Source organism: Tachyglossus aculeatus, chromosome 14 (assembly GCF_015852505.1).
Source record: "Tachyglossus aculeatus isolate mTacAcu1 chromosome 14, mTacAcu1.pri, whole genome shotgun sequence".
NCBI classification, from domain to species: domain Eukaryota; kingdom Metazoa; phylum Chordata; class Mammalia; order Monotremata; family Tachyglossidae; genus Tachyglossus; species Tachyglossus aculeatus.
In genome coordinates this window covers 42,229,349-42,257,136 of record NC_052079.1, presented here as the reverse complement: position 1 = coordinate 42,257,136, position 27,788 = coordinate 42,229,349, and the positions used below count along the sequence as shown (strand labels likewise).

The following is a 27,788-nucleotide window of genomic DNA, read 5'->3' as shown; positions in this document are numbered from 1 at the left end:
TCTGTCTCTGGCCTGGAACACCCACCCTCATCAGAGCTGACAGAAGAACACTCTCCCCACCTTCAAAGTCTCTTTGAAAGGCCCATCTCCTCCAAGAGGCCTTCCCTGACTAAGCCCTCATTTCCTTTTCTCCCATTCCTTTTCGTGTCAACCTGATTTGCTCCCTTTATTCATCGCCCCACCCAAGCCCTTATGTACGTATCCATAATTTCTTTATATTAATGTCTGTCTCCTCCTCTAGATTGTAAGCTCTTCTTGGGCAGGGAATATGTTATAGTGTACTCTCCCAAGCACTTAGTACAGTGCTCTGCACACAGTAAATGCTCAATAAGTATGATTAATTGATTAATGATGGTGCTAATGGTGACAAATAAAAGCACTTACTTTGTACTGGGTCGAATTTCTTGGCCATTTTTATACCACTTCAATTCCACCTTTGGATCTGCCAGTTCCACAGCAAACCTTACTCTTCCTCCTTTATCCACCTGATATGCAGGATCCAGAATTTTGGAAAAAGCTGGTAGAAATAGAAAGTAGAGGTTTTATTAAAAAAAAGTAGAAAGCAATTTCATTTCAATAGCTACGTTTAATAAAACTACATAACGCATAAGGCTTTCCAAATTACATAAAATTTACATGCATGAGACATTTTCATTTTATGGGAGGTAACATAAGGAAAGAGTATATTTAGCTTGGTTTTATTGCTGTTTCCTTGGAACCAGATGCTCTCATATAATCTGATAAATGAAAAACAATGTACAAATGGAACTGAAGACTACAGGAAAAAAAGACATTTGCTCCCCTAATCAGATGCCAATTAAAAGCATACCATTAGTTTTGTACCACCTACATAGCAAATGGTGTTTCCCAGCAAAAGATGTGGCGATTAACAACATGCTTGGAGTGGGGAGAAGTGCAGGAGGAAGACAGAGGGGCTAATGGGACTGCTGTGAATAACAGAACATCCTATTCTCCCACTGGTGGGAGGATCCCCGTTTCCTCAGCTCCTCCAGTGCACCATCTCCTCCTGTCACAGCATCACCACTAGAAACCCCCAAGATAACTGAATTCTTGTAATCTCTCCCCCAGCCCCAACCACACACACACCCAGGACTTTTTAAATAGCTAAAATAAGCCCTCAAATTTCTGAAATTAATGTTAAACCCCAATTTTAGCTGAATTTTTGAACACACAGTCCAGTGATTTTCCACTAGGTTGGGTCAGTGCCAGATCCAAAATCCCATGTTAAACAAAAGGCAAGCCAACACAAACTAAAAAGCTCTCCTTGCATACCTGCACTCTTCTTCTCTACCCTGCGCATACGCTTTAGCCTTTTGAGCATGCCCCTCAGGTCGGTGATTCCATATTGAAATGCAATCTTCTCATATTCACTGGGATTGGCATTCTTTAGAAGCTCCCACACATCTATCTCTGGTTCTTCTTCTTGTTTAATCTCTCTATTGATGTTAAAAAGAAGTTAAGCAGCCTAGTTACAATGATGGCACTGCGTGCTAAAGAAAGGGAAGATTGGAATTTCAATTTCAAGATGGACTATGAAAAATCTTGCTGAAGGCCAAGAGAAGTTAAAATAGAAAGTCGAATTTGGCTTTTTGAAAAATATTTCATGGTACTGTTTAGCACGAATTACATACGTTGTTTATGTAGTTGTATACTTGGTGAATATTTGATTGACATAAATTAGTTCAAGAAATTCAAATAGTTACATTTAGTCTGAAAATACATTTGGATTTTAGTTAGAAGGATATTTTGAAGTTACTTTCTGATACTTGTGAAAAGATTTTACATGTTTCTATAAGCAACACAAGGATCGAATATGAAAGCACAGTAGAAATAGTTGGACATAGGACAGAAATAAAACATACCAGGACATACCTACAAAACACACTGAATGGGTTTATCCGTCCCATTACTAAAACAGGGATGAAATATTTTAAGACATGCTTATAGTAAGCTTCACAACCTACCCAACTGCTCAAACTTTAACTAGCCCACCAAAATTTCCAGCAGATCATATCCCCAAATTTAGCAAATGATGGCCACAGGTATCATTGAACACTTCATTCTCTTTCTTTCCTCTCACACCCAACATTCTGCTTCTTCTGGCAGCTGAGAATATTCAGGTGAGCTTCCCAGAATTCAGGCAAAACTGCCCCTGAATCCAAATTAAGTGGAGCAGGTGAAATTCTCCCCAGATGCTGGATTTTCAATTTTCCTGAGTGTATTTAACTCAATAAAGCTAGGCAAATAGTTTAGCATATGTCTCTCAAATACAGAAAGGGAAAGTAAGACAGCTTACAAAGGTTTACCAAATACGATGGGGTTGAATAATTTGTTTCTATGCTTAAGGATTTTAGTGGTGATGTGAAAGCCACAAGTTGGTCTAAAACAATGGCTGAAAAGCAATATATACATTTTGGGCAGCTTAAAATCTTGAAGGAATTATACCATAACAGAGAATAAGAAATGGCAACCATTTCTCATTAGCACATTTGAAAGAAAACACATGCAATCAAAATTAGTAGGAAAATCCTTTGACAGTCATATCTCTAACAATTTTACTATATTAGTACAGTTTATTCATTTACTGGAAAGCTGTCTCAGTAAATAAACAAACTAAAAATGATAGTTGGGAATGAAGAGAACCAAAAATTGAGACATATTGGATATACATTGGTCCTTTCATTTATCTCTCATTGCTAATTCTGTTGTATTGTATTCTCCCAAGAACTTGGTACAGTGCTCTGCATATAGTAAACGCTCAATAAATGATTGATTGATATGAATAGCTAAACTTTTCTTTCCCTGCAAATTCCAGAAGAATTCAATTAAAATCAGAACAAGGTTTCTATTCAAGCATTTTTAATCATTTAGGGAGAAAATGAAAAATTGACAAAAAGTTTGAAGGTTAAACACTAGTGGAAACCTTTTACAGGTCTTCCAGGATAGGACTCTTAGTAACTATTGGTGCCGAGAAGCAAAATAATATTTTATACAGTAGCATTAGATGTTTAGCCAGAGGCTTCATCAAGGCAAACACCATTCTAAACGTGAAGAGGGAACTGACTATTCTCTACTCAATCTGGTTTTTCCTTTGATCATGTCCATGCCTGTCTCAAGGCTGGAGTATTTCCAGAATATTGCAGCTTGCAGCAAAATTACCCACCTGGAGGTGCAGGGGCCATGCTACACTTCCCATATGGGAGGGTAATTTTTCCACTGGAAGATTGCCTGACAGAGCATCAGACCCTCGCTAAATAGCGACTGTTACCCTGTAAGCTCATCTCTAGTCTGTGAGCTTGTCATGGGCAGGGAACGTGTCTACCAATTCCGTTGTACTGTACTCTCCCAAGCACTTACTGCACATGGTAAGGGCTCAATAAATACAGTTGATTGATTTAAATCAGTGCCTTAGCATGCCTGTTCTAGCCAGAGGATATTGCTATGAAGTGTCCAGTGCAGTCATTACCCCATGTCAGTCAATCAATCATGTGCTGGTGAAAATAATTTTCTGTTCTTTCAAAAGATGACATTCACAAAACACCTTTAGACGATTTTGCTCCTCAGACCTTGGGTGGGCAGAATCATGCTCATGTAAAAAGGGTCTTCGCCTGTGCATTTTAAAGTTATGTAAATGAAAAGAACCAAAGGATCAAAGGGTAGCAACACTGACATAATATGACCTATTTTCTTTTCCAGAATATAACACAGATATATATATTTATCTTGGCATTGCTGAGCTCAGCTCAAGGGCTTAGCCATTTTAACTTCCTCTAAACCTATCACAGTGCTCAAGATTGACCCAGGAACACTAATTTTAAGGGCTAATGGTCTAACTTTGGATAATACACCTTGTGACAGACAGCGTCATTGCCTTTCAGATCAGTAATGAGAATATTTATTAAAACGTTTGCCTATTCAATAAAGACATCAGAGTTGCTGTGTAAATTTGTTTACCACAGTCTCAATTTTCAAATTGACATCCCCAACTATGACAACTCATCAGAATATTAATACAAAATTTTTGAATATGTTTTTCTATTTCATCTAACTGAATAATGCAATTAAAAATCATATGAAAAAGGATAATACAATTCATAAAAAAAATTCATTCTTGACTTTTCTTAGCATCTAAAGGTTTCCAATCCACTGGTCCTCACTTCATCCTTTGGTTCTCACCTACGCTTCAGGAGACCACTAAAGTCAAGTTCTCCTGCATCGTCTTGGCCTTCACCACTGTTTTTAATGAAAAAAAAAAAAGCAAATCTGGGTTTAATGCAGAGACAAAGACATCACCCATTGCAAACACTCTTGCTATACCAAATATGCAATTTTACATCCACACACAGGTAATTGGGTCATATCAACACAAACTTGTATTCTTTTTCACACAAGTGATGTTTTACATTTCCATTACACATTCTTGTGGAAAGAAATCACAAAAGGCTTGTGTTGTGTCTGGTAATTTCAGAAGACAGGTTTTGGTAGATTACAAAATAAATTTGCCCAGATTTGTGTTACATTTGAGTAACACAAATACATTTGAGCCACTCAACACCACGTGCTTTGTTTTTGCAATAGCTTTGGTTCCAAAGCTTATCTTTGAAAAAACAAAGGACTTTGTTGATCTGTTATACAGATGAGGCAGAGATTTGCATTGAACTGTGCTATTTTAAACAAAGCAAGCTACAGTCAAATGCTTAAGACAACACCTCATTCTCTAGCTTAACCTTTGTGTGTCATGGACTGGAGAAATCAGGTACTGGATGATCAAAAGAAAAAATAATGATCATATTGTACACTTTTAAGATAGCAAAAGCAGTTTTATTTAAAGTTGCATTCCTTCAGTTTTAAAGGGAAATATTTAAAACAGTCCACTAGATTGTAGGATCCTGAGGGCAGGGATCATATTTACCAACTCTACTACACTTTTCTAAGAGCTAAATGCAGGGGTCTGCACACTGTAAGTGCTCAATAAATATCACTGATTTATTAAAAACAAATTTATGGGCTATAATGTAAATATTTTTGACAAACACCTAGAAGCAATCTTTTTTGCTTATATTGAGGTGTTAATAGTCATCTCTTCATATACTTCCCTGAAGAAAAATATGTCTTGATATTTAGCTCACTGTGGGCAGGGAATGTGTCTGCTTATATTGTTATGTTGTAGTCTCCCACATAATTGGTACAATTGGCTCTTCAAACAGTAAGAGTTCAATAAATATGTTGGATTGACTGCTTGATTGATTATTAGTCTCCTTCTGGGAATTATTTGACAATCCCTTGAGTTGCACAATTATTCCTAAGGACCACCATTTTTAGGCTGAAATTGAAAGCAATTCTGTTTACCTTGATTAAAAAATCAACCTGCTTTTAAAAATATCACCTCTATGTTTTGAGCAAAAGTCTACAGTTGTGTTGGTACTGTATACATTTTAACAATGATTTAACAAAATGTTTCAAAATATTTTTTAAAAATCTTAAAACCAAGCATTTTGAGATAAACACCTCTTGAAATGCATACATCTTTTTCTGAAATTTGTCTAATATTCATTCTTATGTATCTTAAAAGCATATTGGGTTTCAATGGGCAAGGGACCCTGAACTAGAATAAAGGGAAACTAGAATGGGTTTATAATAATAATGTTGGTATTTGTTAAGCGCTTACTATGTGCCAAGCACTGTTCTAAGTGCTGGGGCAATAATAATAATGATGGCATTTATTAAGCTTACTATGTGCAAAACACTGTTCTAAGCACTGGGGAGGTTATAAGAAGATCAGGTTGTCCCACGGGGGGCTCACAGTCTAAATCCCCATTTTACAGATGAGGGAACTGAGGCACAGAGAAGGTAAGTGACTTGCCCAAAGTCACACAGCTGACAATTGGCAGAGCCGGGATTCAAACCCATGACCCTTTACTCCAAAGCCCATGCTCTTTTCACTGAGCCATGCTGGGTAGATACAAGGTAATTGTCCTATGTGGGGCTCATAGACCTAATCCTCATTTTACAGATGAGGTAACTGAGGCACAGAGAAGTGAAGTGACACTTAGACCCACACAATTTGTTCCTCGAAGTGACCTCAAGTTTAAGAGATTATCCTTAATGTCTTCAGTAAGTATTTGATTTATTGATATGTTGAGAGGGAAAGTCTACTAAAAAAACATTTAAACTTGAGGTCATTTTGGATTTCATTCAGGAAAATGAAGTATAGAAACACTTAATGTAAAGCAAACCATAATTCATTAAAAAGTTTCTTGCTATATAAAAATGATCTTCACTAATCAAATGAATGGCAGTAAGTGGCTGTGTTTTGGTACTGCTAGCTTGCCCTCCTTTTTTTCTAAATTCAAAGCTTTCTTCCACCATGTATTTTCTGTCCAGTATTAGTTCTGGCACAACTGCAAAAATCTTATCTTAAAAATGTATTTTATCTATTTACAATTCTCTTTATTATGTCAAATAAGCTCAATGTTCTTCAGATTCAGAATAATATTTCTCTGGACTGTTAAAAGGTGCTGAGAACTTTCTATGGACTCTGTGTCATTTTACCAGATGGTAAATTCTACTGAAGGTTTGGTAACTTCTAGTTAGATAAGATTAATAGCCTGTTTAAGTAGATGTGCAAAGCTACATCTACCTGATGATCTTGTATCTATCCCAATGCTTAAAATAATGCTTGCCCATTCAGCTAATTCTGTGTAGTAAATAATTAATTCTGGGCTGTGTTTTCTGTAGGGCTTCCTTAAATAGCATATTAGCTGATTACCTAATTATCCTTAGCTCATGATATTCAATAAATCTCCTTTGGAAATAAAGGTTCTCATGTAATTGAAAAAAGCAAGCTTTCTATGGAAGAAGCACCATAAGCAGTCATATTGAACTTGAGTCTTTCCAAGAAAAATAGGGCATGATGCTTTCAGAAAATGTTTTGGGGAGATTTCATTGTGGCCAGTGAATTCTAAATCCATCAGAATATGCTCCATTTGAAAGAAAGTGCCTTGCCTTCACCTAACCTTCAGTCAATTACAGTGATATCATTCAGTTCATCCTGCCACCTCTTTTAATATTTGATGTGGTTGGCTCATAGGACTGTATAGATAGCTGTGGGTAGAATGAAGGATATTCTTCCATCTGGAAATATTAGAACTACCCAGGCTCCCATTTCAGTTACCTTCTTTTGAAAGCAGATCGGATATCAATAGATGGAGTTGTTCCAGTAGATTCTTTGAAAGAAAAAAGGGACAAAATAAATATTCACAAAACCCAAGAACTGACATATATTTTCTTTGGACAGAAAAAAAATTCCCCATGCAAAAGAAGGTGAGGGTTGGGAAGAATATCAATGGGAAATTGTTGTATGTCCTAAAATGCTAAAAGTGTTTCAGATTCACCTAGACCCATAGTGAGGGAGAAAGACTCAGACTTACTCTCACAACAAATGTTAGAGGTATAGATATGGATATTAGGGTGGGAAAACTGATGGAGATGCCAGATCTTGGAGGAATATCATGGAGAGAAACACATTCTTGGAATTATATAAATTTCAGTCCGCTGAATAGAATATTATCTGTATAATTTCTTCAGTTCATTTATCAGTATTTCCTTTATAACTAGAATGTTTTGTAAACTAGTTTATGTAATAATTACCTAAAATATAGTGTTAATACCTGAGTTACAATATATAAAATTTAGTTCAGAAATGCCACAGAGTAGCCTGTTTGAAACTTGATTTTGGCAAGATTCCGCCCACCTTCTGCAGGCAAGCAGCTCTGCTCCACATAAGAAAGAAGAAAAGCTACATTCTCTTATACGGGAATGTAACTTTCTCTATTTAATGTTAGCTGGGCAGTAGCTATTGAACTACTGAACCATAGCAGTTAAGCTATTAGATATCTCTGCCCTGGCACTAATCCCGTTCCCGACTGAGATTTCAAAGGCCAGGGAAATAGAGGGAGAGAGGGGGAGAAAGAGGGAGAGAGAGAAAAAGAGAAGTAGAGAGAGGGAGTAGCAGTTTCCTTTTATTCTACATCTCCACGTTTGAAGGTACACAAAGATGCCTTCCCTGTCCTTATACACCGTTACCTGGGTTTCACTCAAGCCCATGGGGAAAATAGGTATTCATAAAAATGCCTATTTATACAAATGAGATTTTTTTGTGCTGATCACTGTCAAACCCAATTCGCTCCCAGGGCCCAGAATGAGGTATGCATCTGGATTACTAGAGTTGGGTTTGGAATATTGCTGCAATATATTCACAGTGTTTGTTGCAAGGAAGGTGACTTCCTATCAATTCCTAAATAATTGAAAATGGGAGAAGAGCATCATCCTTAAGTAATCTCCCAGCCCTTCCACCACCCACCCCATTTTCACCACTGGGCCACCCCGGATCCACATCTCAAAGTCAGCCAAGGTCCCCGGGGAGGCCTGGGTCCCTTCATCCAGAGCTGATCCCCTTATCAGGAGCCGCCAGGGTCCTCCTTAGGGAAGCTCTGTGACACCGGCTCAGAGGATGCTGTCTCTGGGGTCCAGTCAATCCTCCTGGGAACCTGGGGCGTTTGTGGATTGTGTCATACGACTGGCGGGGAGTGGACTGGGGCCGGGTGCCAGGCCGGCTTCAGACTGCATCACATGACTAGCAGATGTCAATCACAGGGTTCGTTGGCATGTCGCAGTTCAACACCTTCTATTAGGGTTAGTAGATCTGACAAAATTCCCAGGCCCATCCAGAATCCAATCACCGCTTAGGCAAATCTCACCCCCGTTGTGTGCTCATCATAGGGTATTAAATGTTCCTCTAGTGGTTTGAAAGAGATAGTACTTTCACAGTGGCTAAGCTACTATCAGGGAGTCTCTAGAGGCACTAGAAGAATTAGGTTCGATGGCATCAAATTTGATCCCTGTCTTCTGAAGATTAGAAGGTTGGGACTCATATCCCCTTAGAGTAGAGGAATCTGGAATTGAAAATAAAATTTTGCACATTCCACTTAAAGGGGGCTTACTATACCCAGGAAGTTTGTTGAAACCAGAAATTAAAAGAAAGAGTTTTCAAGACATTATTTTTTATAGAATTAAGTAGACATATAAAATTAACACCAAAAAAGATCACTCAAAATTTACATTTATCCGGCTAAATGTAAGAATCTTCACCTTTGACATCGAGATCAAATGAGCAGCTGTCAAACTTGTCTTTATATGAAACTTCACATCTGTAGTTTCCGGCATAATTCTCCTTGGCCTTGATGATTTGCATCTCAAATGTATACATCTGAATTAAAGAATAGACATACATTTCAGTTATATTTTACAGGTGAAATGCTTTAAAAATGAATTATGGTTATAATTATGTTTATAACTCTTTCAAGTGTTGTAATGATGTTGATGTAATTGTAAATTACTCTTACTACTGGAATAAGAGTAAGGAGGTAGTTATAGTTATTGAATCTGGGGCAGCAGGAGAGACTAATATATTTTCTATCTGTCAAGTTTACGGAATGGAAGCCAAGATCCAGCCCTACTAAAAATAGGAGGGGGGAGTTTACCGACAGCAGAGAATCAAACAAAAACTCCTCACCATTGACTTTAAAACTGTCCACCACCTTGCCCCCTCCAACCTCACCTTGCTTCTCTCCTTCTACAACACAGCCTGCAAACTTTGCTCCTCTAGTACTAACCTTCTCACTGTGCCTTGATCTTGCCGCTGACTCCTAGCCTACATCCTGCCTCTGGCCTGGAATGCCCTCCCTCCTCAAATCCAACAGACAATTACTCTCCCCCTCTTCAAAACCTTATTGAAGGCACATCTCTAAGAGACTTTCCCAGATTAAGCCCCACCTTTTCTCACCTCCCACTTCCTTCCACGTTCCCCTGGCTTGTTCCCTTTGCTCTTCCCCCTTCCCACAGCATTTATGTACATATCTGTAATTTTATTTATTTGCATTCATGTCTGTCTCTCCCCTCTCCCCTACCCCGCTAGACTGTAAACTCGTTGTGGGCAGGGAATGCGTCTGTTTATTGTTGTATTGTACTCTCCCAAGCACTTAGTACAGGGCTCTGCACGTAGTAAGCACTCAGTAAATATGATTAAATGAAATTGAATGAGTGAATGAAGCGATAGCTAAGGGAGGCAAGAATATTTGAGTGCAGTAAATTTTTAAGTTGACTAGTGGGTTTTGGAAAATCATATGCAAGAGAGCAAACACATGGTTTTCAATGGCCAGTCTGTGGGCACTACTGCTTGAGAAGTGCAGATGAGTCCTGCCTCCATCTTCTGTCAGAGCATTGGTACATCTGATGGCTCTTATTGGGAAGGAGTGAAGCTCCCATCTCTCAGATGTGCTAATAGCACAGCTTCTGGAACAAGCCCTTGCCATGAGGCTAGGTAGTGGCCTCCATGAAAAAATCCTCGAGCTGAGAAGACAAACCACTCCCTGAGATCAGGTGCCAGCTCTCAGAATTTGTGTACATATGAATTTGAATTTCTCAACCCCCATCTTCTGTTGAGTTTTCCTGTCTCTTCGAAGATGAGTCAATTCCACAAACTGGAGATCAGAATGTGTGCTCCAGTTTCCTCATTTGTAAACTGGAGATTCAAGACCTGTTCTCCCTCCCTCTTAGATTGAGGGAGGGACCCAGGGAGGTACAGGGACTGTGTCCAATATTATTATATTGTTTCTACCCCAACACTCAGCACAGAGCGTGGCACATAATAGTAATAATAATTATTATTACAGTTATAATTATGGTATTTTACTTTCTATGCACCAAACACCATACTAAACACTGGAGTAGATACACAAGGGGCTTATAGTCTAAGTAGGAGGCAAAATAGGTATTGAATCCCCATTTTACAGATGGGGAAACTGGAGCACTAAATTACGTGTCCAAGGTCAAACAGCAGGGAAGTTACAGAGCCTGGATTAGATCCCAAGTCTTCTGGCACATAGCAGGCTCTTAACAAATACCACAAATTATTACTACTATTGTTGGTATGTGAGAAATGAAAGAAATGAAATGAAAATGAGAGAGAGAGAGAGAGAGAGAGAGAGAGAGAGAGAGAGAGAGGGAGAGAGAGAGAGAGAGAGAGAGAGAGAGAGAGAGAGAGAGAGAGAGAGAGAGAGAGAGAGAGAGAGAGATCAGAAACACACCCTGGTTTGCCTTTCAAATGTTTCCTTCAGTTGAAGGTGTTTTCCTGCTTTGCTGGCCAAATCCATCCATTTTCCTTTGAACCATTTGACAGTTGGCTTTCGGAGAAGATCTTTGGCTTCTACTTTGGCTAAAAAGGTAATATCGTCCCCTAAAAAAGCACAAGGTATTCGACTTTTAGTTATTGTGTAATTCAGTTCATTACTAAGTAGAAATAAACAAGATTCACCAGGAAAAAACTAATGAAACCACACCACCTCCCTTTCACTATACCTGCCATTGCTGGAGAAAATGTCCATCACGGAGAAGTTAGCTGGGAAGAGGCACAGTCTCCTAACTGACAGAACATTGGGAAGCTTGTGACTGCTCAGACTTAAAACCACCCTGACAGGAATGATGCGGAGCCTGAGAATTATTTCTTCCCAGCAACAGCAGATTTTGCTTCTGTTGTGATTATTGTTGAATTGTTATTTTGGTCTTTCTTTCCCAGTATGCCCATCATTAGTCCCCATCCCCCTCATCCTTTGTTTGTGACATGTCTGTTGCCTAGAGCCCGTGTCTGAATTATCGCCACTGTCTCTTTTCCCCCAGCACTTAGTATAGGATCCTGTACAAACTAAGCACTTAAATATATGAAATGATACTTTCCAAAATACAAGAATTATTTCAGCATAGAGGCTTATAATGAAGGGGAAGATCAAGCACTGATAAGTTAGAAGTGGAATTTTAGAAATGCCTATATATTTCTAACTGCAAAGTTTCACTTGCTATTTGTTGGCTACAGCATAACTAATATCATTTTGAAAAATGGGTTTTAAAATGTATTCAGTCATATTTATTCATTTGGAATTGGTATTTGATCATCATTAGCTCTACAATAATAATAACAATAACTGTGGTGTCTGTGCCACTCACTGTATTAAGTACTGGGATAGATACCAAATAATTAGGTATCACATGGAGCTCACAGTCTAAGTAGGAGGGAGAACAGATATTGAATCTTCATTTTGCAGATGAGGGAATTAAGGCACAGAGAAGTTAAGTGACTTGCCTCAGGCTTAGAACAGTGCTTTGCACATAGTAAGCGCTTAACAAATGCCATCAGCAGCAGCAGGTACATGGCAGAGTAGAATTAGAACCCAGATCCTCTGTCTCCCAAGCCCATGCTTTTTCTAGTAGACCGCACTACTTCCCTATAAATTTAGCCTTATATATTCCATTTCAAAACATTAAAGGAACTTCAAAATACAAATCAACCTATGCACTTTAAACAGCTCTAAGAGGCAAATTAGCACATACACACACACCTTGAGTTATGCTTTAATCTGAATTTTATGAAAGATAAAACTTTTGGAGCTTAAAGTTACAAATGATTACATTTTTCAGATTTCTCTATCCCACTCAATTCCAGGTACTCACCGACTTTCACTGTGCCAGACTGAGGCTTTTCAATAAATAACGTGGATAACTGGGAATTGGCATTCTGCTTATCTTGTTCTTCTGCCGGAGGTCCTTCTCCAAGAGACCATTCTAATTAGCAGAAAGAAGAAAAATACTCACTTATTTGGCAGTTTGTTCGTCTTGGCCAAAAGCACTTACCTGGGTTTATTGTGCCTCTCTTCAGATAGCTGTAGAGTATGGGAAACTTGCAATTCTCTTTTTCATGACATTGGCCACCTGCAGAGGCCATGACACTTCATAATTTTTAGGGGAGTATTTCCTTCCTTGATAGTGAGTCCCTGTGAGGGCCAAGGACCATATCTGATTTATCCTCTACTGAACTCTTTCCCAGGGGGAGTGCAGCAATCTGCGCATAGTAGGTGTTCAATAAATACTATTAAATGACTGGAAGCTTCTAATGGGCAGGGGCGTGTCTACCACCTCTGTTTTATTGCACTCTCCCAAGTGCTTAGTACAGTACTCTGCTCACAGTAAGTGCTCAATAAATATCTTTGATTGACTGATTGGAAAGTATGAAAGGGTCATTTAAACAAAACAAGATTTTAGGCCCAAAGCAGCCTGGCAAATCTGGGCCCTGCAAAATTTTATTTTTCTGTCTGACCGCAATCTACACAGAGGTAATTAAATCAATATTCTTTTACTACTCACCTATCACAAACCATTGCTCATCAAGGGCAAGTGACTATTTACAAGGTTCATGTGTGTCAGCGGGGAAGGAACAGATTTATAGGCTGAAGGTAACTAACTAATTTACCTAACCCCACTTATAATCTTACAAAATCAGGAGCGTTCTGAAACAAGAGATGACGAAGGGAGGAGAAAAGGCAAGGGGTTCATCTTGCAAGGAAATCAAAACTCTTCATAAAGGCTGCAAAAAAATAAAGATTTTGTAAGAAATTAAAAAGTCTGTTAGTTTCATCTGATAGAAGTCTTTAGCACCTTTTTGGTTTCATCACTGAAGAGAAAGACCTGGAGTAGAGAAATGAGTTATTAATTTCCAATTTGGGACACAGCATGCTCAACTGATCTGATTCCACGTGAGATTAGATGAGGAAGTTTGGCAATAGAGGATACTAGAAATGGCATTTTTTGCCAAAAGCTTGTTCAAAGGAGGTAAATATCAGTAATAATGATATAAAAAGTGGAAAAAAAAATCTGGCATACCATGCCTCTTCTCTCGTTTAGTACTTGCACAGGAAGGAAAAATAATTTTTTAAAGTTAAAAGTATCTTTATTGTCATAAAACAGCACGAACCAGGTTGAGCATTTTTATCGAGTGTCAGCCTTCGGTTCAGAAATCAGAAAAAGTCATACTTCTGATTTTATTATTCTAGGATCCTCTTTTACATGCATAATTGAATATTTTGTGCTGTAGTTGTCTATTTTGCTCAAGTACCCTTCTGAAAATAAAGCGAAGCAAACTAAAACAGCTTTATTCTCCAGAAGAGTAGGTTGCCTAAAAGTGCTCAAACCCACAGAGGTTGCTCTTTGTACTTAGCCTTTATTAAATTCCTGCACGTGGCCTGATCATCCCCTTTCTGGTAACTCCCAAAGTGTGCAGTGCTACTTGTTTTGGAGGCTGTGGAAGAAGGGGAAAGAGGAAGAGCGGAGGGCAGGGGAAGGCTAGCTGGCGGTGGGGTGATCCTGAATAGCCCCTCTTTTGTGGACCAAGGCCAGGAGTCCCCATGTCCCTGATAAACTTGGGTAATGTAGGAAGCTCAGACCTGCTAGGGACACAGAGCAGCCTTGGGGATTATTGAGTCTGGTTTGGCCATTCCCCCATTTTATTATGTGTGTCTAGAATCCTTGAAATAAGGGTACTCTGAGCCTGCCAGGAAGAGTAACCATATTTCCTAAACCTCAAAGTGGGACATGAGGGTAGGGAATTGCTTCTATAAGGGCACAGCAAGCGGTTAAAGAGTAGCAGGGAGGAAAAAAAGCAGGAAAAGGAAGCAGAATAGACTTGGAGAGAGAGGGAGAGTGGCAGAAATGGAGAGGAAAATATGAGGCACGAACACATACATTAAGGAAAGAGATTGTTAATGAAAATAATTTCATTATAAAATTGGAATGTTTTTTTTTTTTCCAGGACTTCTCTCACCTGAATCTTTCCTTTCCAATGACTGAAGTTTTTCATCTGAAAGGAAAAAGTGATTTGGATGATAACACATTAGAGAAGATATGATAAAACACCTCACCTTTCCATTCCCTAAAAATAAGCTATCTTTTTGTGAAGGAGAAGCAGAAACTGGCTTCCATCATAAGCAAATAGACTCTCTGAACATAGAAAAGTTGGGAAAGGTATAGTGCCTGAGATGAAAACTCAAACATCTCTTCTCCTTTGAAATGAAGAGTCCAATTTATTAATTTGTTTGCTTTACAGTGCAAACTTCCAACTCAGTGGTTGTTGGTGACAAAAACACAAGGGAGGTCAATGCTTTTCTTTAAACTTTGGACTGTGCAGCAACAGCTAAAATGCCAGTCCAAATGCTAAAATGTCATCCATCATTCCACCCACTAAATAGGCTCAAGAGTACAGCTCCCTCTTTGCTTGTTCTGATCAACAGAAAAAACAGATGCACTGGAATAATCCTAACCTTTAGGTAGAGCACTAGGTGGAGTTGCTTCATCTTCATCTGAAAAAAGAAATTTGAATAGAAAAAAGTCAAAGAAAAAAGAATCTTATCCACACATCAACCTTTTTAATGGGAAGGGTAAAGGAAGGAAAAGGAATGAAATGGAAAAATGAAACCTGAAAAAGAAGAGGAGAAATCAGGATGCTGGAAACACTCAAAATGAAAAGTTCAAACCAATGAAAAAAGCTTAGGGAGATTCAGTAGCTGAAATGATAAACTTCATTGCTCCAGGCAAAAAAAAAAAAGGAGGAGAAAGGGAAGAAAATGAATAAAAGAAGGATATGAACTAAATGGGATCAAAGATTAAAACATGATTTATATGAGTGTGTTTGGGGTGTGACTGTAAATGTTAGAATGGTAATCCAAGTTAAAAACAAAAACATGATGAAGGTCAACCACATATCTGACCTGAGGAAGATGTCAATTCCGTGACTTCTTTTTCTGTAATTAAAATGTGTAGCACATACGCATTCAACATAACTGAACTGCTTTGGACATAGACATAAAGCACTACTGAAAAAAAAAAACCCTCTGAACATTTGTCTTTGAAAATATTAATTTTTTTTTAAAAAAAGAACTAGGGAAGAAACAACAATTTGTATTGTATAGCTGGGCAATTTTTTTTTTAGTTTGAATTGTTATGAATTTGTCCTACTTGCTATTATTTATCACCAAATGGTTTGCAAATCTTTCCTCAAATTACATTGCTATTTATACTTAGTAAGTGTGTGTTACTTATTCATTTATTCAATTGTATTTATTAAGCACTTAACTGTGTGCAGAGCACAGTACTAGGCACTTGGAAAGTACAATCTGGCAAACAGATAGAGACAATCCCTACCCAACAACGGGCTCACAGTCTAGAAAAAAAATACCAAGTAATAAAAGATGAAAATTTTAAGACACATTAAAATTGTTATTCTTATATTAAGGGCACTGAGTGGTATACATGTTTTTGGTGACTGATTATAATATGAAGAACATTGAATTTTAGACTAGAAACAAACTTTGAAACTCTTTAGTGTTGGGTAAAAATACCATTTTACCAATATTCCTTTGGAAATGCAAGGACAAACTAGGGATGATTCTGGACTTTAAAATTATATATGTAAATATAATGGTCCATAAAATGAGATGTAGAATAATTCAATTTCTGCTACTTAAAAATAAAAAAGAGAAACTCGGTGAGAAAGATCATTTTACATGGAGCCAGGTAATAATCATTTTGGAAAATATCTATGAACTATAAAATTAACTTTTCATTTTGGGCCTGATTCAAATAAACACATTTTAATTCAGTTTTAACCATCTCGAAATATAATTTTCCAAACTCCTAACTGAAAATAATTTTAACAAATTGTTAAATTTTAACAAATTATCAAATGTCACAATTTTAAATTATTCACACCAACAAACATTTTAAGAACTTGCTAAACCGTGACTACACAGCAAAAGCAAAGTGTGCTTTGAATCATTACAGATGAATTCAGGTTGCATGGACTACCAATCCAAACTATTCAGACCCCAATTTGGCCTTCCTGTTTATTATCAAAATATTTTATTCAAACCCAAAGCATTATGAATGGACAGTAATAGCCTACAAGCAATAATAAGTATTTCAGATAACTAGTGTTTCCATTTTTAGTCAGGTGTTAGTCAGCCAACATGACTTTGCATTTTACAATTTTTCCACATATTAATAATAATGATGGTATTTTTTAAGTGCTTACTATGTGCCAAGCACTGTTCTAAGCACTGGGGGAGATACAAGGTTATCATGTGGGGCTCACAGTCTTAATCCCCATTGTACTGATGAGGTAACTGAGGCACAGAGAAGTTAAGTGACTTGCCCAAAGTCACACAGCTGACAAATTGGCAGTGCCGGGATTAGAACTCATGTCCTCTGACTCCCAAGCTCGTGCTCTTTCCACTAAATCATGCTACTTCTCTATATCAAGAGTCATTTGTTATAGCCTGTTGACTGATTTCCTGAGTGCCCAAATCTTACTTGATTAGCATGAAAATCATCTGATACTGACGTTTTTAAAATTTAACGCGATCACGTAATGTTTTAGAGATCATGAAAATATTGAACAGCAATTCAGGGCAAATTTGCTCTGGAAACAGAATCAGGCCAAATAGGTTATCATGGTCAGTCAGAGCAGGCCATACTGGGCTACTGGCCCAGGAGGATTACCTCAGAAACAAGGAGGGTTATTTAGGAGGACACTGTAGCCGGGGGAAAAACAAAGGAGCAGTTTAGAAGAGACACACTGGAAAGACAGACGAACAGCAAACCGACAAATACTGAAAAACTGCTGAGCTAAAGAATGAAGAGGGGGGACGACACTTAGGTCAGACAGAGGATAATCCCTGATCAGGGTACCAGAGGTCTGAACCCAAGAGATTAGCTTGAAGCCGTGAGTTGCAACTTGTGTGAGTTGATGTTCCGCAGGCTTTGGAACTGCACTATCTTCTGGACAGTTCTCACATTTGGATTTGTAGTATTTCTTCTGTTAGCTTAAGGACTTTTCCCCAATCAGCATTCCAGAAATTGGGGTGGCAGTGTGTAGGAGGAACTGCCAGAGTGACTAACACGGCCCTTTCCACAAGAGTTGATTTTCTTTTCCTTTTTTAAAATGTTTCAGTCCTAGTTTAGCTTTCAGATATGCCATATAGTTATGATGAGGGTCTGGCATCATTCAGTGGTATTTATTGAGTGCTTACTGTGTCTAGAGAACTGTACTAAGCACTTGGGAGAGTACAAAAGAGTTAGTAGTAGATATGTTCTCTGCCCACAACGAGTTTATAGCAATCGTGTCTTTAAAGTCATTTATGACAGAGGACAACGAAAAAACCAAACAATGACTAAGTGTAATTTTGTGTCCTTTCCAAAAGTCATGGGTACTTCAGTGAAAACAATTAATACTGTTTTTTTGCTGTAGGTCACGTATAAAATTATAATCTAAACTACACTGGTCTTGTTATTCTGAAGAAAAGCAATTCAATAAACAGGCCATTTTTAGTCCAATAAGAGAATTACATATGCAGTGTTTTGAAATAATTCTAAAAAAGATCAAAAGATAGATCGATTATATTTATTGATTATTTTCTGTGTGCAGAGCACTATACTAAGCCCTCGGGAGGCACAATACAACAGAGTTGGAAGATACATTCCCTGAACACAAAGTTTACAGTCTAGGGAGGGAGATGGACATGAAGATGAATTACAGATATTTACTTGAGTGCTGTGGGGCTGAAAGTGGGGTGGGTACCAAGTGCTTAAGGGATACTGATCCTAATTCATAGGCAATGCAGGAGGGACAGGGAGGAGGGGAAACGGGGGCTGATACGTTCAGTTGTGTATATGATCTGTATTCTGCCTAGAGATGCATGTAAATTTAAGAATCCATCTCCCCCTACTTTGCTTCTTCTCTTCCTACTGGGTCCTAGGGTGGGGAAATGGATCCACAGGCATACCTTGTCTGCTGGCTTTGGGACATGCTGTCTCCTCTCTATCCTGCTCTAAGACACCCTAATCCACTTAAAGGGCAGCATCGCCTTTAATGGCTGGCAAGATCAGATGGTGGAGCCTGGGCAGGCATCCCTGCCCAATGTGGACTGCCTCGTCCCTGGGGCTCTGCTCTACTGGGAGAAAGTAGGGGACAACACCAGTGGTGGCAAAGTTAGGATCATCTTAGAGAAAGTCCCCGGGGGTCAGAGCTGAGTCCACAAGGTCTACCATCCTCTGCTCCTCCATGAGCCATCCTCTCCATTATAATAATGATTGTGATATTTGTTAAGTGCTTACCTAGTGCCAAGCATCGTACTAAGCACTGGGGTAGATACAAGATAATTGGCTCCCACATAGACCTCACCTGGTAAGTAGGAAGGAGCACAGGTGTCGAATCTGCATTTTGCAAATGAGGGAACTGAGGCACAGGGAAGTTAAGTGACTCCCCTTCTAGACTGTGAGCCCGTTGTTGGGTAGGGACCATCTCTATATGTTGTCTATTTGTACTTCCCAAGCGCTGAGTACAGTGCTCTGCACACAGTAAGCACTCAATAAATATGATTGATTGAATGAATGAACTCACCCAAGTTCACACAGCAGACAAGAGACAGAGCTGGGTTTAAAATACAGGTCTTCTGACTCCCAGGGCTGTGCTTTGCAGGGCCTGTAATAACTTTCTTAACCACTGAGAGAGTCACCAAAGAATTAGCCCTTAAAAATGGCAGCACACCCAAATCCAGTGGCATACTAGCTGAGATCTATAAGTAGGATCCAAGCTTAAACACTTACATAAATCTTTCCTAAGCCTATGGAATACTAAGAAGATGCCAGAGGCTTTCAAAGATGCCACCATCATCACCATCTTCAAGAAGAAAGATTCTCATCAGACTGTGGCAACCATTAATGAATGCAACTCATTACTCTCAGTTGGGGTCTAGCTTCTAGCCAGAGTCCAGTGGACTGGCCAATGAGAATATTGTTAATAGCATGCTCCTGGAATCACACTGTGGCTTCAGACCACTGCGGGGCAGAACTTCTGATTCAGGAGAAGCTCCAAAATCTCCATGCAGTTTTCTTTGAGTTTTTGAAAATATTTGATACCATCAGAAGATCTAGACTCTGGAAACTTTTTTAGTAAATTTGTATGCCCTGAGAAATTCATTAAGATCCCGATAGTTGTATCAGAACTGGGGACTCCAGGTCTGGTCCATTCTCCATTTCCAAGGGATAAAGCAAGGATGTGTAGGAGGGCCAGTCCTGTTCAATGTATTCAACACAGTCATGCTGCAGAATACAGAGCGGTTCCTGGACACAGTCATTAGAACATGTGGTAAACTCATCCAACTCCACAGGCTACGAGGGTCATCCAAAGCCCTAGATAATCCTTCAACAATTGGTATAAACCCACTCAGAAAGAATACTAACTGTTTCACCAAATGATCCAGGAGCTAAGAGGTTGACTATTAGCCTCAAGAAAAATGAAGTAAAGACTCAGCCTGCACACAAGAGAAACCCTACATACAACCAAAGATTCATATTGGAAACACAGAGGGAAACAGCATCCAAAACGTCCATAACCAGAAAGCACACCAGTCAACAATACAGTGATATGTAATTAAAGCAGGAAGGGAAGCACATCCTTGGGGAGACAGTCAGAGTGCTATGGTAGCATATTATTAGGCTTTGGGATATGCAAGGTCTATAGAACTGTAGTGCTGTCTGGCCTTCCGATCAGCAGCGAGTCCTGGAGCCCCTCCCTCCCTGTGATGCTTCATTTGATTCCTTGATCTGGTCCAACAGTATTACTTACTGCCTGCACATTACATAAACATGACAGTTTCACTATAATGAAGTCCAGAAATAAAGCCAGCCTCCTAGCATTGAAACTACGCTCGCCTCACCACAAATTGCTGATTATTGGAGGAGAACGGATGACACTAATAATAATGGCATTTGTTAAGTGCTTACTATGTGCAAAGCACTGTTCTAAGTGCTGGGGAGGTGATACAAGGTGATCAGGTTGTCCCACATGGGGCTCACAGTCCTAATCCCCATTTTACAGATAACTTCTCTGTGCCTCAGTTACCTTAAGTGACTTGCCCAAAGTCACACAGCTGACAAGTGGCAGAGCCGGGATTAGAACCCACGACCTCTGACTCCCAAGCCCGGGCTCTTTCCACTGAGCCACGCTGCTTCACTAGAATCCCTACTTGCTGTTTTGCGGTGAACTGTAATTGGGCAGTGAAAACAAGGAGTACAGAGGAAGGATTTTAATGATGTAGTCAAAGTTTCAGATAACACCACATTGCAGCTAAAAACTGGAAACCGGTGGCAGCCGACAGATTAGCATGGAGCAGTGCCTTCATGAAAAGGGCAGCTCTTTTTGACCAGAAGTTTTAAGAAGATCAAGAGACAAAGAGCAAAAGCAAAAAAGCAGCAGACACAGGAAATGACATATGCAATGACACGGGGTATGCTTGGTGTGGACTGCAACTACTGAGTCTTGAATTGGCCTTTTCAGCCACACACATTCACTGGTGAACTTGACCATTAGTAGGGTCATATGTGAATAAGTAGGACAGGTATATATATCTATATAGATTTATATAAATCTCAGTTTCTCTGTCCCAGGTCAACCTGAGGGCTTCAATCAATCAATCAAGCATCAACCACCTCCTGAACTGATACGGCATACTTTCTTAAATCTTCCATTGGAACAGGCCCACTTCTAAGTTTGAAAATAAAGGTATGTGTCATCAGCCTCAAGACCAGTGATGCACAAACTCCTGCTAGGCTGTCACAATTTCCTCTGGAATCATCCTGTGAAAGGAGCTCATGGAGTTTTGGGTCTTCAGTATCCAAGGAAACTTCAAGGCAAAAATTAGTACTGGCTAAGAGAACAAGTACAGGTGAAGAAGAGAAAATTGCCACTCGATACATGCTTTTTTAACTGAACTTTTGATAAGTTTCACATTATGCAATCAGCAGCTCTATGTACTGATGTTGCTATTAGCAATATGGTCAAATATCAAAGGAAAAATATGGAACATAAGTTTGAAGTGACGGAATCACAAGGAAGTGTACCAAAATAATGAAGTCTAGTGCAGAGGCAATTTAATGATTAACAGAAAGGTTGAGAACTTGTTGGAGAGGAATTATGTATATAGAGTCCAAGTGCAAAGTTATCTCAAAAGTAAGACATACAAAATGGGAACAGTAACAGAGACTCTAGTTTGATCTGCTTTTTAAAATTGCTAAAGACTCCATAACAGAGTAGTCATTTCCAAGAATGACATTTTGAGAGTGCTTGGAAACTGCTAGTTATATTGAGACATTCAAGGACAACAAAAAGTACTAGACAGAGGCTATTTCACAACTAGATTTTCCATTACCTAAGCTACTCTCTGGTTTCAAATTAGGTTCTTTTGGGTCTTTCATTTATTGTACTGAATAGCTGGATTTGAAAACAGACAAACACCAAAAATAATAAATGCATCAGCCTGTCAAAGGCATGTTTTTCAGGGTAAAGGTAAGAAATGGATTGTCAGTCAAGTGCAGGTCATTTTATCCAGATTCAAGAGCTTTCTTGAGGCCCATAATATCTTTGAATATGAAGTACAGCACTTTCTCTATGGTTTTATCCTGACAAACAATTAATGAAATTTCTGAAGCGGGGGTGGGGGGTGGGGTGGGGGCGGAGGAAATGGGACACTACCTTCAGACTATAAGCTATTTTAGGATAGAGGATAATTTAGTTTAATGAATACTGAGCAAGAATTTTCTGCAGTGACTTTAATTTCAGCCAATACAACATGAAAATGATCCACTGGTTAGCTACTGCTTCTTTAATTACTTAGTTCAGTTGATATAATAGCGAAGCTGCATAAACTATAGTTTCAGACGTTACCACATGAATTTTAAATTACAAAAATATAATTTCTAAACTCACAGATAAGGAAGCTGGAGTGAAAAATCTAAATCTTTAAGACTATTGGATTCAGAAAAAAGTAAAAATAAAATTAAAAATCTGGAATAATTGCAGAATGACCGATTTGGTCAGTTTCAAACATCTACAAAACTAGAGGTCTGATTATAACTGATGAGTTGGATTACCTATTTTAAAGTATGAATTCCTTTTAGCTAGTGGGTATGATTGTATGTATATTGCATGGATACTCACTAAGTTCTTGTAATATTATGCTACCTAATATTTTATAGTCAGGAAAATGCAAAAATTACTTGTGTTTCAAGTGGACATTTGAGAGGAATAACTACAAATTGTGAAAGTTAATGTATCCAGAAAACTGGGTTCTTTTTACTAAAGGTGGACTATCCCTCTCATAAGAAGAGAATTACCTGAATCTGAGACCTCTGATCCCCTAACAGATATGCATTTGTAGGTTCCTAGTCCCTGAATGTCCTAAATCATGAGGTACATTAAAATATGACCTTGGCCATATGTCAAATTTATATAGTCAAACTGAAGGTGAAGATGGACTTATTAAACAAGTGACCCTGGGATTTCCAGAGAGTGATCCCTGATCATTCAGACAAAAAGATTCAAATTGACTAGACTTCTCCTGAATTGTCCAGGGAATTGTATTACTCTGCCCTTTGCTTTGGCTGTGTAGACATCTAAAAATTGTTACTCATGCAGCTCAAAACATATTTCATTTTCTTTTATGAACTGTAAAAAGGGATTTACAAGGAATAATTTTCTAATTTTGAAAGGATCATGCAGAGAAACATGAGTCACTCCAAATCTCATGCAGCAATGTAAAACAAAATTCTAACACATGAACAGAAATGCTTACTTCACTGCAATTACTGCTTGTTTTGCATCAGATGAATGATAAAATCATTATGAATAATCAAGAGTTCCTGACTTACCTTTAGCTTGACCAGATCCACCCTCTTTCTCTTTATTTTTATCTGTGTAGGAAGTACAAGTAAAGTTTTGAGAGAAATCTTTAGGTGAAAGAACATTATACAACGAAATTGGAAAAGGCGTATAAAAAAAGAACATTATACAACGAAATTGGAAAAGGTGTATAAAATAGGGTATGTGCTCACAAATATTTCTGCATACAGAGTAGGTGTCACTTAAGTCTTACAAAAGACTTAGCAATACCTCTAGTGCCCATGTGTCTATACTGTTCATTAACCCTGCATTTGGAAAAGAATCGATGACATTTATTGAATGCTTACTGTGTGCAAAGCACTGTAGTAAGCACTTGGGAGAGTACAACAGAGTTGATAGACACATTCCCTGCCTACAAAGAGATTACAATCTAAAGACTGTAAAAGAAAACAGTATATCAGATTTTCAAAAGGCAGAATGTAAACAATGAAAAATTTGAAGAGTGTATTCCAAGGACAATATTCTTAATATGAAAACTACCCTAGCCTAAAATCTAATTAAGCTATGAAGTTAACATTATCAATACAATCAGTATTTAACCAGTAAATTTGCTGAGTTAATATTACACTGCATGTGGAATACATAGAAATAATCTGCACTTAGACAAAGCAACAAGATTTTATCTTTCATATTCTAAATAGCAGCTAGCATTTAACTACAGCAGTAAAAACACCATGAGAAAGTACTGCACATGAGAAATAACACTAACTTTAGGCTTTCCCATGTTGAAATTATCGGGATTATTTTGTCAGCGTATTTTTAGAGCTTTACAGAGGCGTTCCTGTCCAGACAGTTCTATTTGCAGGTTCCTAAACTAATTAAAATTGAAAGCACAAAGACTTACAGAAGATTTTGTTTAATTAATACAACTCCTTACAGTAAACTGAGGATTAAAGTATTAGAATAGTTTGGACACAAAACATATTCCCTCCCAACATGTGTGTTAGATTACGTAATATGGGATAGGGAAGAATGAGCAGGATATGTCTAGCAGGAGCTTAGATGAGGGGTGTGTTTGGGGGCCAGCATGCTTGTGGGGGAGAATTTTTCATTAGACCATTCCCCCAACCTTGGCACCCTCAGGCAGCAGCTGTCAATTGGACAGGCTCCCAACTTGATTAAGGAGGATGTTCTGTCTGCATAGCTACAAGCTTCTTTTCCAGCACAGTTATGCTGAATTGCAACAAAAAGAATGAGTGGCAGATTCCTCTAACATATCTGCTATCCTTTCTTAGTGTTGAGGCAGGAGGATTCCATGAACATTTTTTCAACCCCCTTCCAAGTTTGGCCTGGGCAGGAACATGTAGTGTATCATAACACTGAAAGTAAAAAATGAAGCAGTTCTTTTTGTAAAAGACAGGCGGTGAAATAGTCCAAAAATTTGCCCAGAAAAAACATTCCACAGTCTAAGAATATTCTAAAGAGAACTTACGGGCACTGGCCAATGGCATATCAATCAATCATAATTATTGAGCACTTACTGTGTGCAGAGCACTGTACTAAGTGTTGGGAGAGTACAATAATCTGGATACACTACCTAACTCTTATGTGACCTTGGGTAAGTCAGTTTACTTCTTTTTGCTGTAGTTTTCTCACTTGTAAAATAGTGACGAAATACCCGTTCTCTCTTTCTCTTAGACTGTGAACCCCATATGGGGCAGGGACTGTATCTGACCTGACCTGAGGTTAAGTGACTTGCCCAAAGTCACACGGCAGGAAAGTGGCAGAGCCCAGGTGCTCAGATGTTCAGGCTGAAGCTCTTATTACTAGGTCATGCTGCTTTCAGTTGCTTGTCTAAAACATTTTCTTCTTAAAATATTTGGGCAAATCTGCCACAGAAAAGAAATTTAATATCAGATGAGGCAAGGCCCAAGTCATATGCTCTCTGGTTGTGAAGTTTCAATCTGACCGTAAATCCAGACATGACAACACCTTATGCAAACTTGTCTGCTGTGTGACCTTGGGCAAGTCATTTAACTTCTCCGTGCCTCAGTGACCTCATCTGTGAAATGGGGATTGAGACTGTGAACCTCACATGGGACAGGGGCTGTGTCCAACTCGATTTGCTGTATCTACCCCAGTGCTTAGCATAGTGCATGGCACATAATAAGCGCTAAACAAAAAGCATTATTATTATTATTAATAATAATAATTTTTACTTACCTTCAGGTGGCGCAGGTGGAACTTCATTTTCTATAAATAGGAAAAACAAAAGAGTTTTTACATTTGGAAGATGCTAATAATATCATTGTGGTGAATCGAGAATCTGTTTAGGATAAAGCTAAAGAAATTAAATGGCCTCCAAATGTAGGGAGCACCTTTTCAACATCATACTTTACCTCTGAGTACACAGTATATAGCTTTAATCACTGACTTGTTTTGCTCCATCAGCACTGTCATTCAGGGAAGGGCAAGCTATGATAGTAATTACAGTTAATCCCTAATGCCCAGTGATGCATTTTGTAGCAATCAAAGAACAGAAAGTTCCTTAAAATATTCTTATTGAATGGCTCCAGCTACAAAGAAGAGTTTTTTTATGGTATGTGTTAAGCGCTTACTATGTGCAAGGCACTATACTAAGTGCTGGGGTAGACACAATCTAATCAGGTTGGACCCAGACCCTGCCCTACATAGGGCTCACAATCTTAATCCTCATTTTACAGATGAGGTAACTGAGGCACAGAGAAGTTAAGTGACTTGCCCAAGGTCACACAGCAAATGGGTGGTGGAGCCAGGATTAGAATCCAAGTCCTTCTGACTCCCGGGCCTGTGCTCTACCCATTAGGCTATACTACTTCTCAATTTTAAAGATAATTCAAGGACTCATTCCAACTGGCTAATACATGATAAAAGAGAGATGAATAAATTTTAAGAGTGGAGAAACAGTAGTAAACAAAAAGCTTATATATATATATATTTTCAGTGATTACTATCTTCTCAAAACTTCTATTCAAAGAGATTCCACTTCATTTTTAATTATTAAGGTAGACACTGAAATTTGCCATCTGTTTATAAATATGCCTCACTGTCTAAGGCTTCGTTTGATTTTATCTTTAAAATGCTTCTTCTGTCCCTTTGATTTAGAGTTCCTCCCACTTCAGCTCATCTTGCAGAAGCTCTGAAGTGTCCTCTCGTCATCCATTCTTTCAAGACTGAGCTCGTTGTTGGGTAGTGACCGTCTCTATATGTTGCCAACTTGTACTTCCCAAGTGCTAGTACAGTGCTCTGCATACAGTAAGCGCTCAATAAATACAATTGAATGAATTCTTCATATATATCCCAACTAGGAAAAGTATGACCTAGAAAGCACTGGTCTGATATTAGTGGGCCACTTGGCATTGCAGGAACTCATTTGTTTGTGATCCTACCTTGCTGTTTGATGTTACATTTGGAATAAAGATAAAACACTGTATGAGAAAGAGCATAACCTGGTGGAATAGGATTGAGCCTGGGTTTTAATTCTGGCTCTGCCACTAATCTGCTCTGTGACCTTGGGCAAGTCACTTCACTTCTCTGTGCCTCAGTTGTGAAATGGAGATTAATATTGTGGGCCCTTTGTGGGACAGGGCATCTGTCCAACCCAATTATCTTTTATCTATTCCAATGCTTAGTATATAGTACCTGGCACAGAGTAAGCACTTAACAAGTACCATTTAAAAAACAAAACACTGATACAACTGTTCAAGAAGTTGATTGTGGCATCAATAGTTAAACGAGCATCACAGCCAAGTAGAAGTTTGGACACTTTGTTCCATTGTCCTTTGGTTTGGTTTTAAAATTACTTCAGTTTTGAATCTCAGTCCTAATTTCCCTCATTAACACTCTTCCCCTAGCTTTGATTACTATGACTACTATTACTTCTACTTTGCATTGATGTTATATTGTACTTCCAGTCTCCCAAAGGACATACTGACTTTGAGTCAATTTTAACTTCATTATTTATTTTTGCATCATTGGACAAAATGCTCTCTGGGGTGCAGCTAGAGAGCTTTGGATTTATAATAGCATCACTGGACAAAATGTTCCCTGGATCATTAATAGAGTTTTACAGGTGCAGAGTGGTACATAACTTCAGTCTTTAGCCAGTCGA

The 27,788-nt window shown here is 38.6% G+C and overlaps 1 protein-coding gene across 5 annotated transcripts in view; it reads right to left on the bottom strand.

Annotated features, from left to right (window-relative positions):
• Nucleotides 1–27,788, bottom strand: part of MYBPC1 (myosin binding protein C1) — a 90,408-nt gene that overhangs the window by 45,759 nt on the left and 16,861 nt on the right. For 3 of the 5 annotated variants that reach the window (XM_038756535.1, XM_038756537.1, XM_038756538.1), the window contains exons 2-13: nt 25,862–25,891; nt 23,668–23,709; nt 15,672–15,704; nt 15,225–15,263; nt 14,729–14,764; nt 12,586–12,696; nt 11,169–11,317; nt 9,172–9,289; nt 7,196–7,247; nt 4,198–4,254; nt 1,294–1,457; nt 385–517 (exon numbers count right to left, since the gene is read on the bottom strand). In XM_038756535.1, the coding sequence (XP_038612463.1) occupies nt 385–517; nt 1,294–1,457; nt 4,198–4,254; nt 7,196–7,247; nt 9,172–9,289; nt 11,169–11,317; nt 12,586–12,696; nt 14,729–14,764; nt 15,225–15,263; nt 15,672–15,704; nt 23,668–23,709; nt 25,862–25,891 (964 nt within the window). The remainder of the gene's footprint in view (nt 1–384; nt 518–1,293; nt 1,458–4,197; nt 4,255–7,195; nt 7,248–9,171; nt 9,290–11,168; nt 11,318–12,585; nt 12,697–14,728; nt 14,765–15,224; nt 15,264–15,671; nt 15,705–23,667; nt 23,710–25,861; nt 25,892–27,788) is intronic. The other 2 variants (XM_038756536.1, XM_038756539.1) reach the window with 2 other exon arrangements.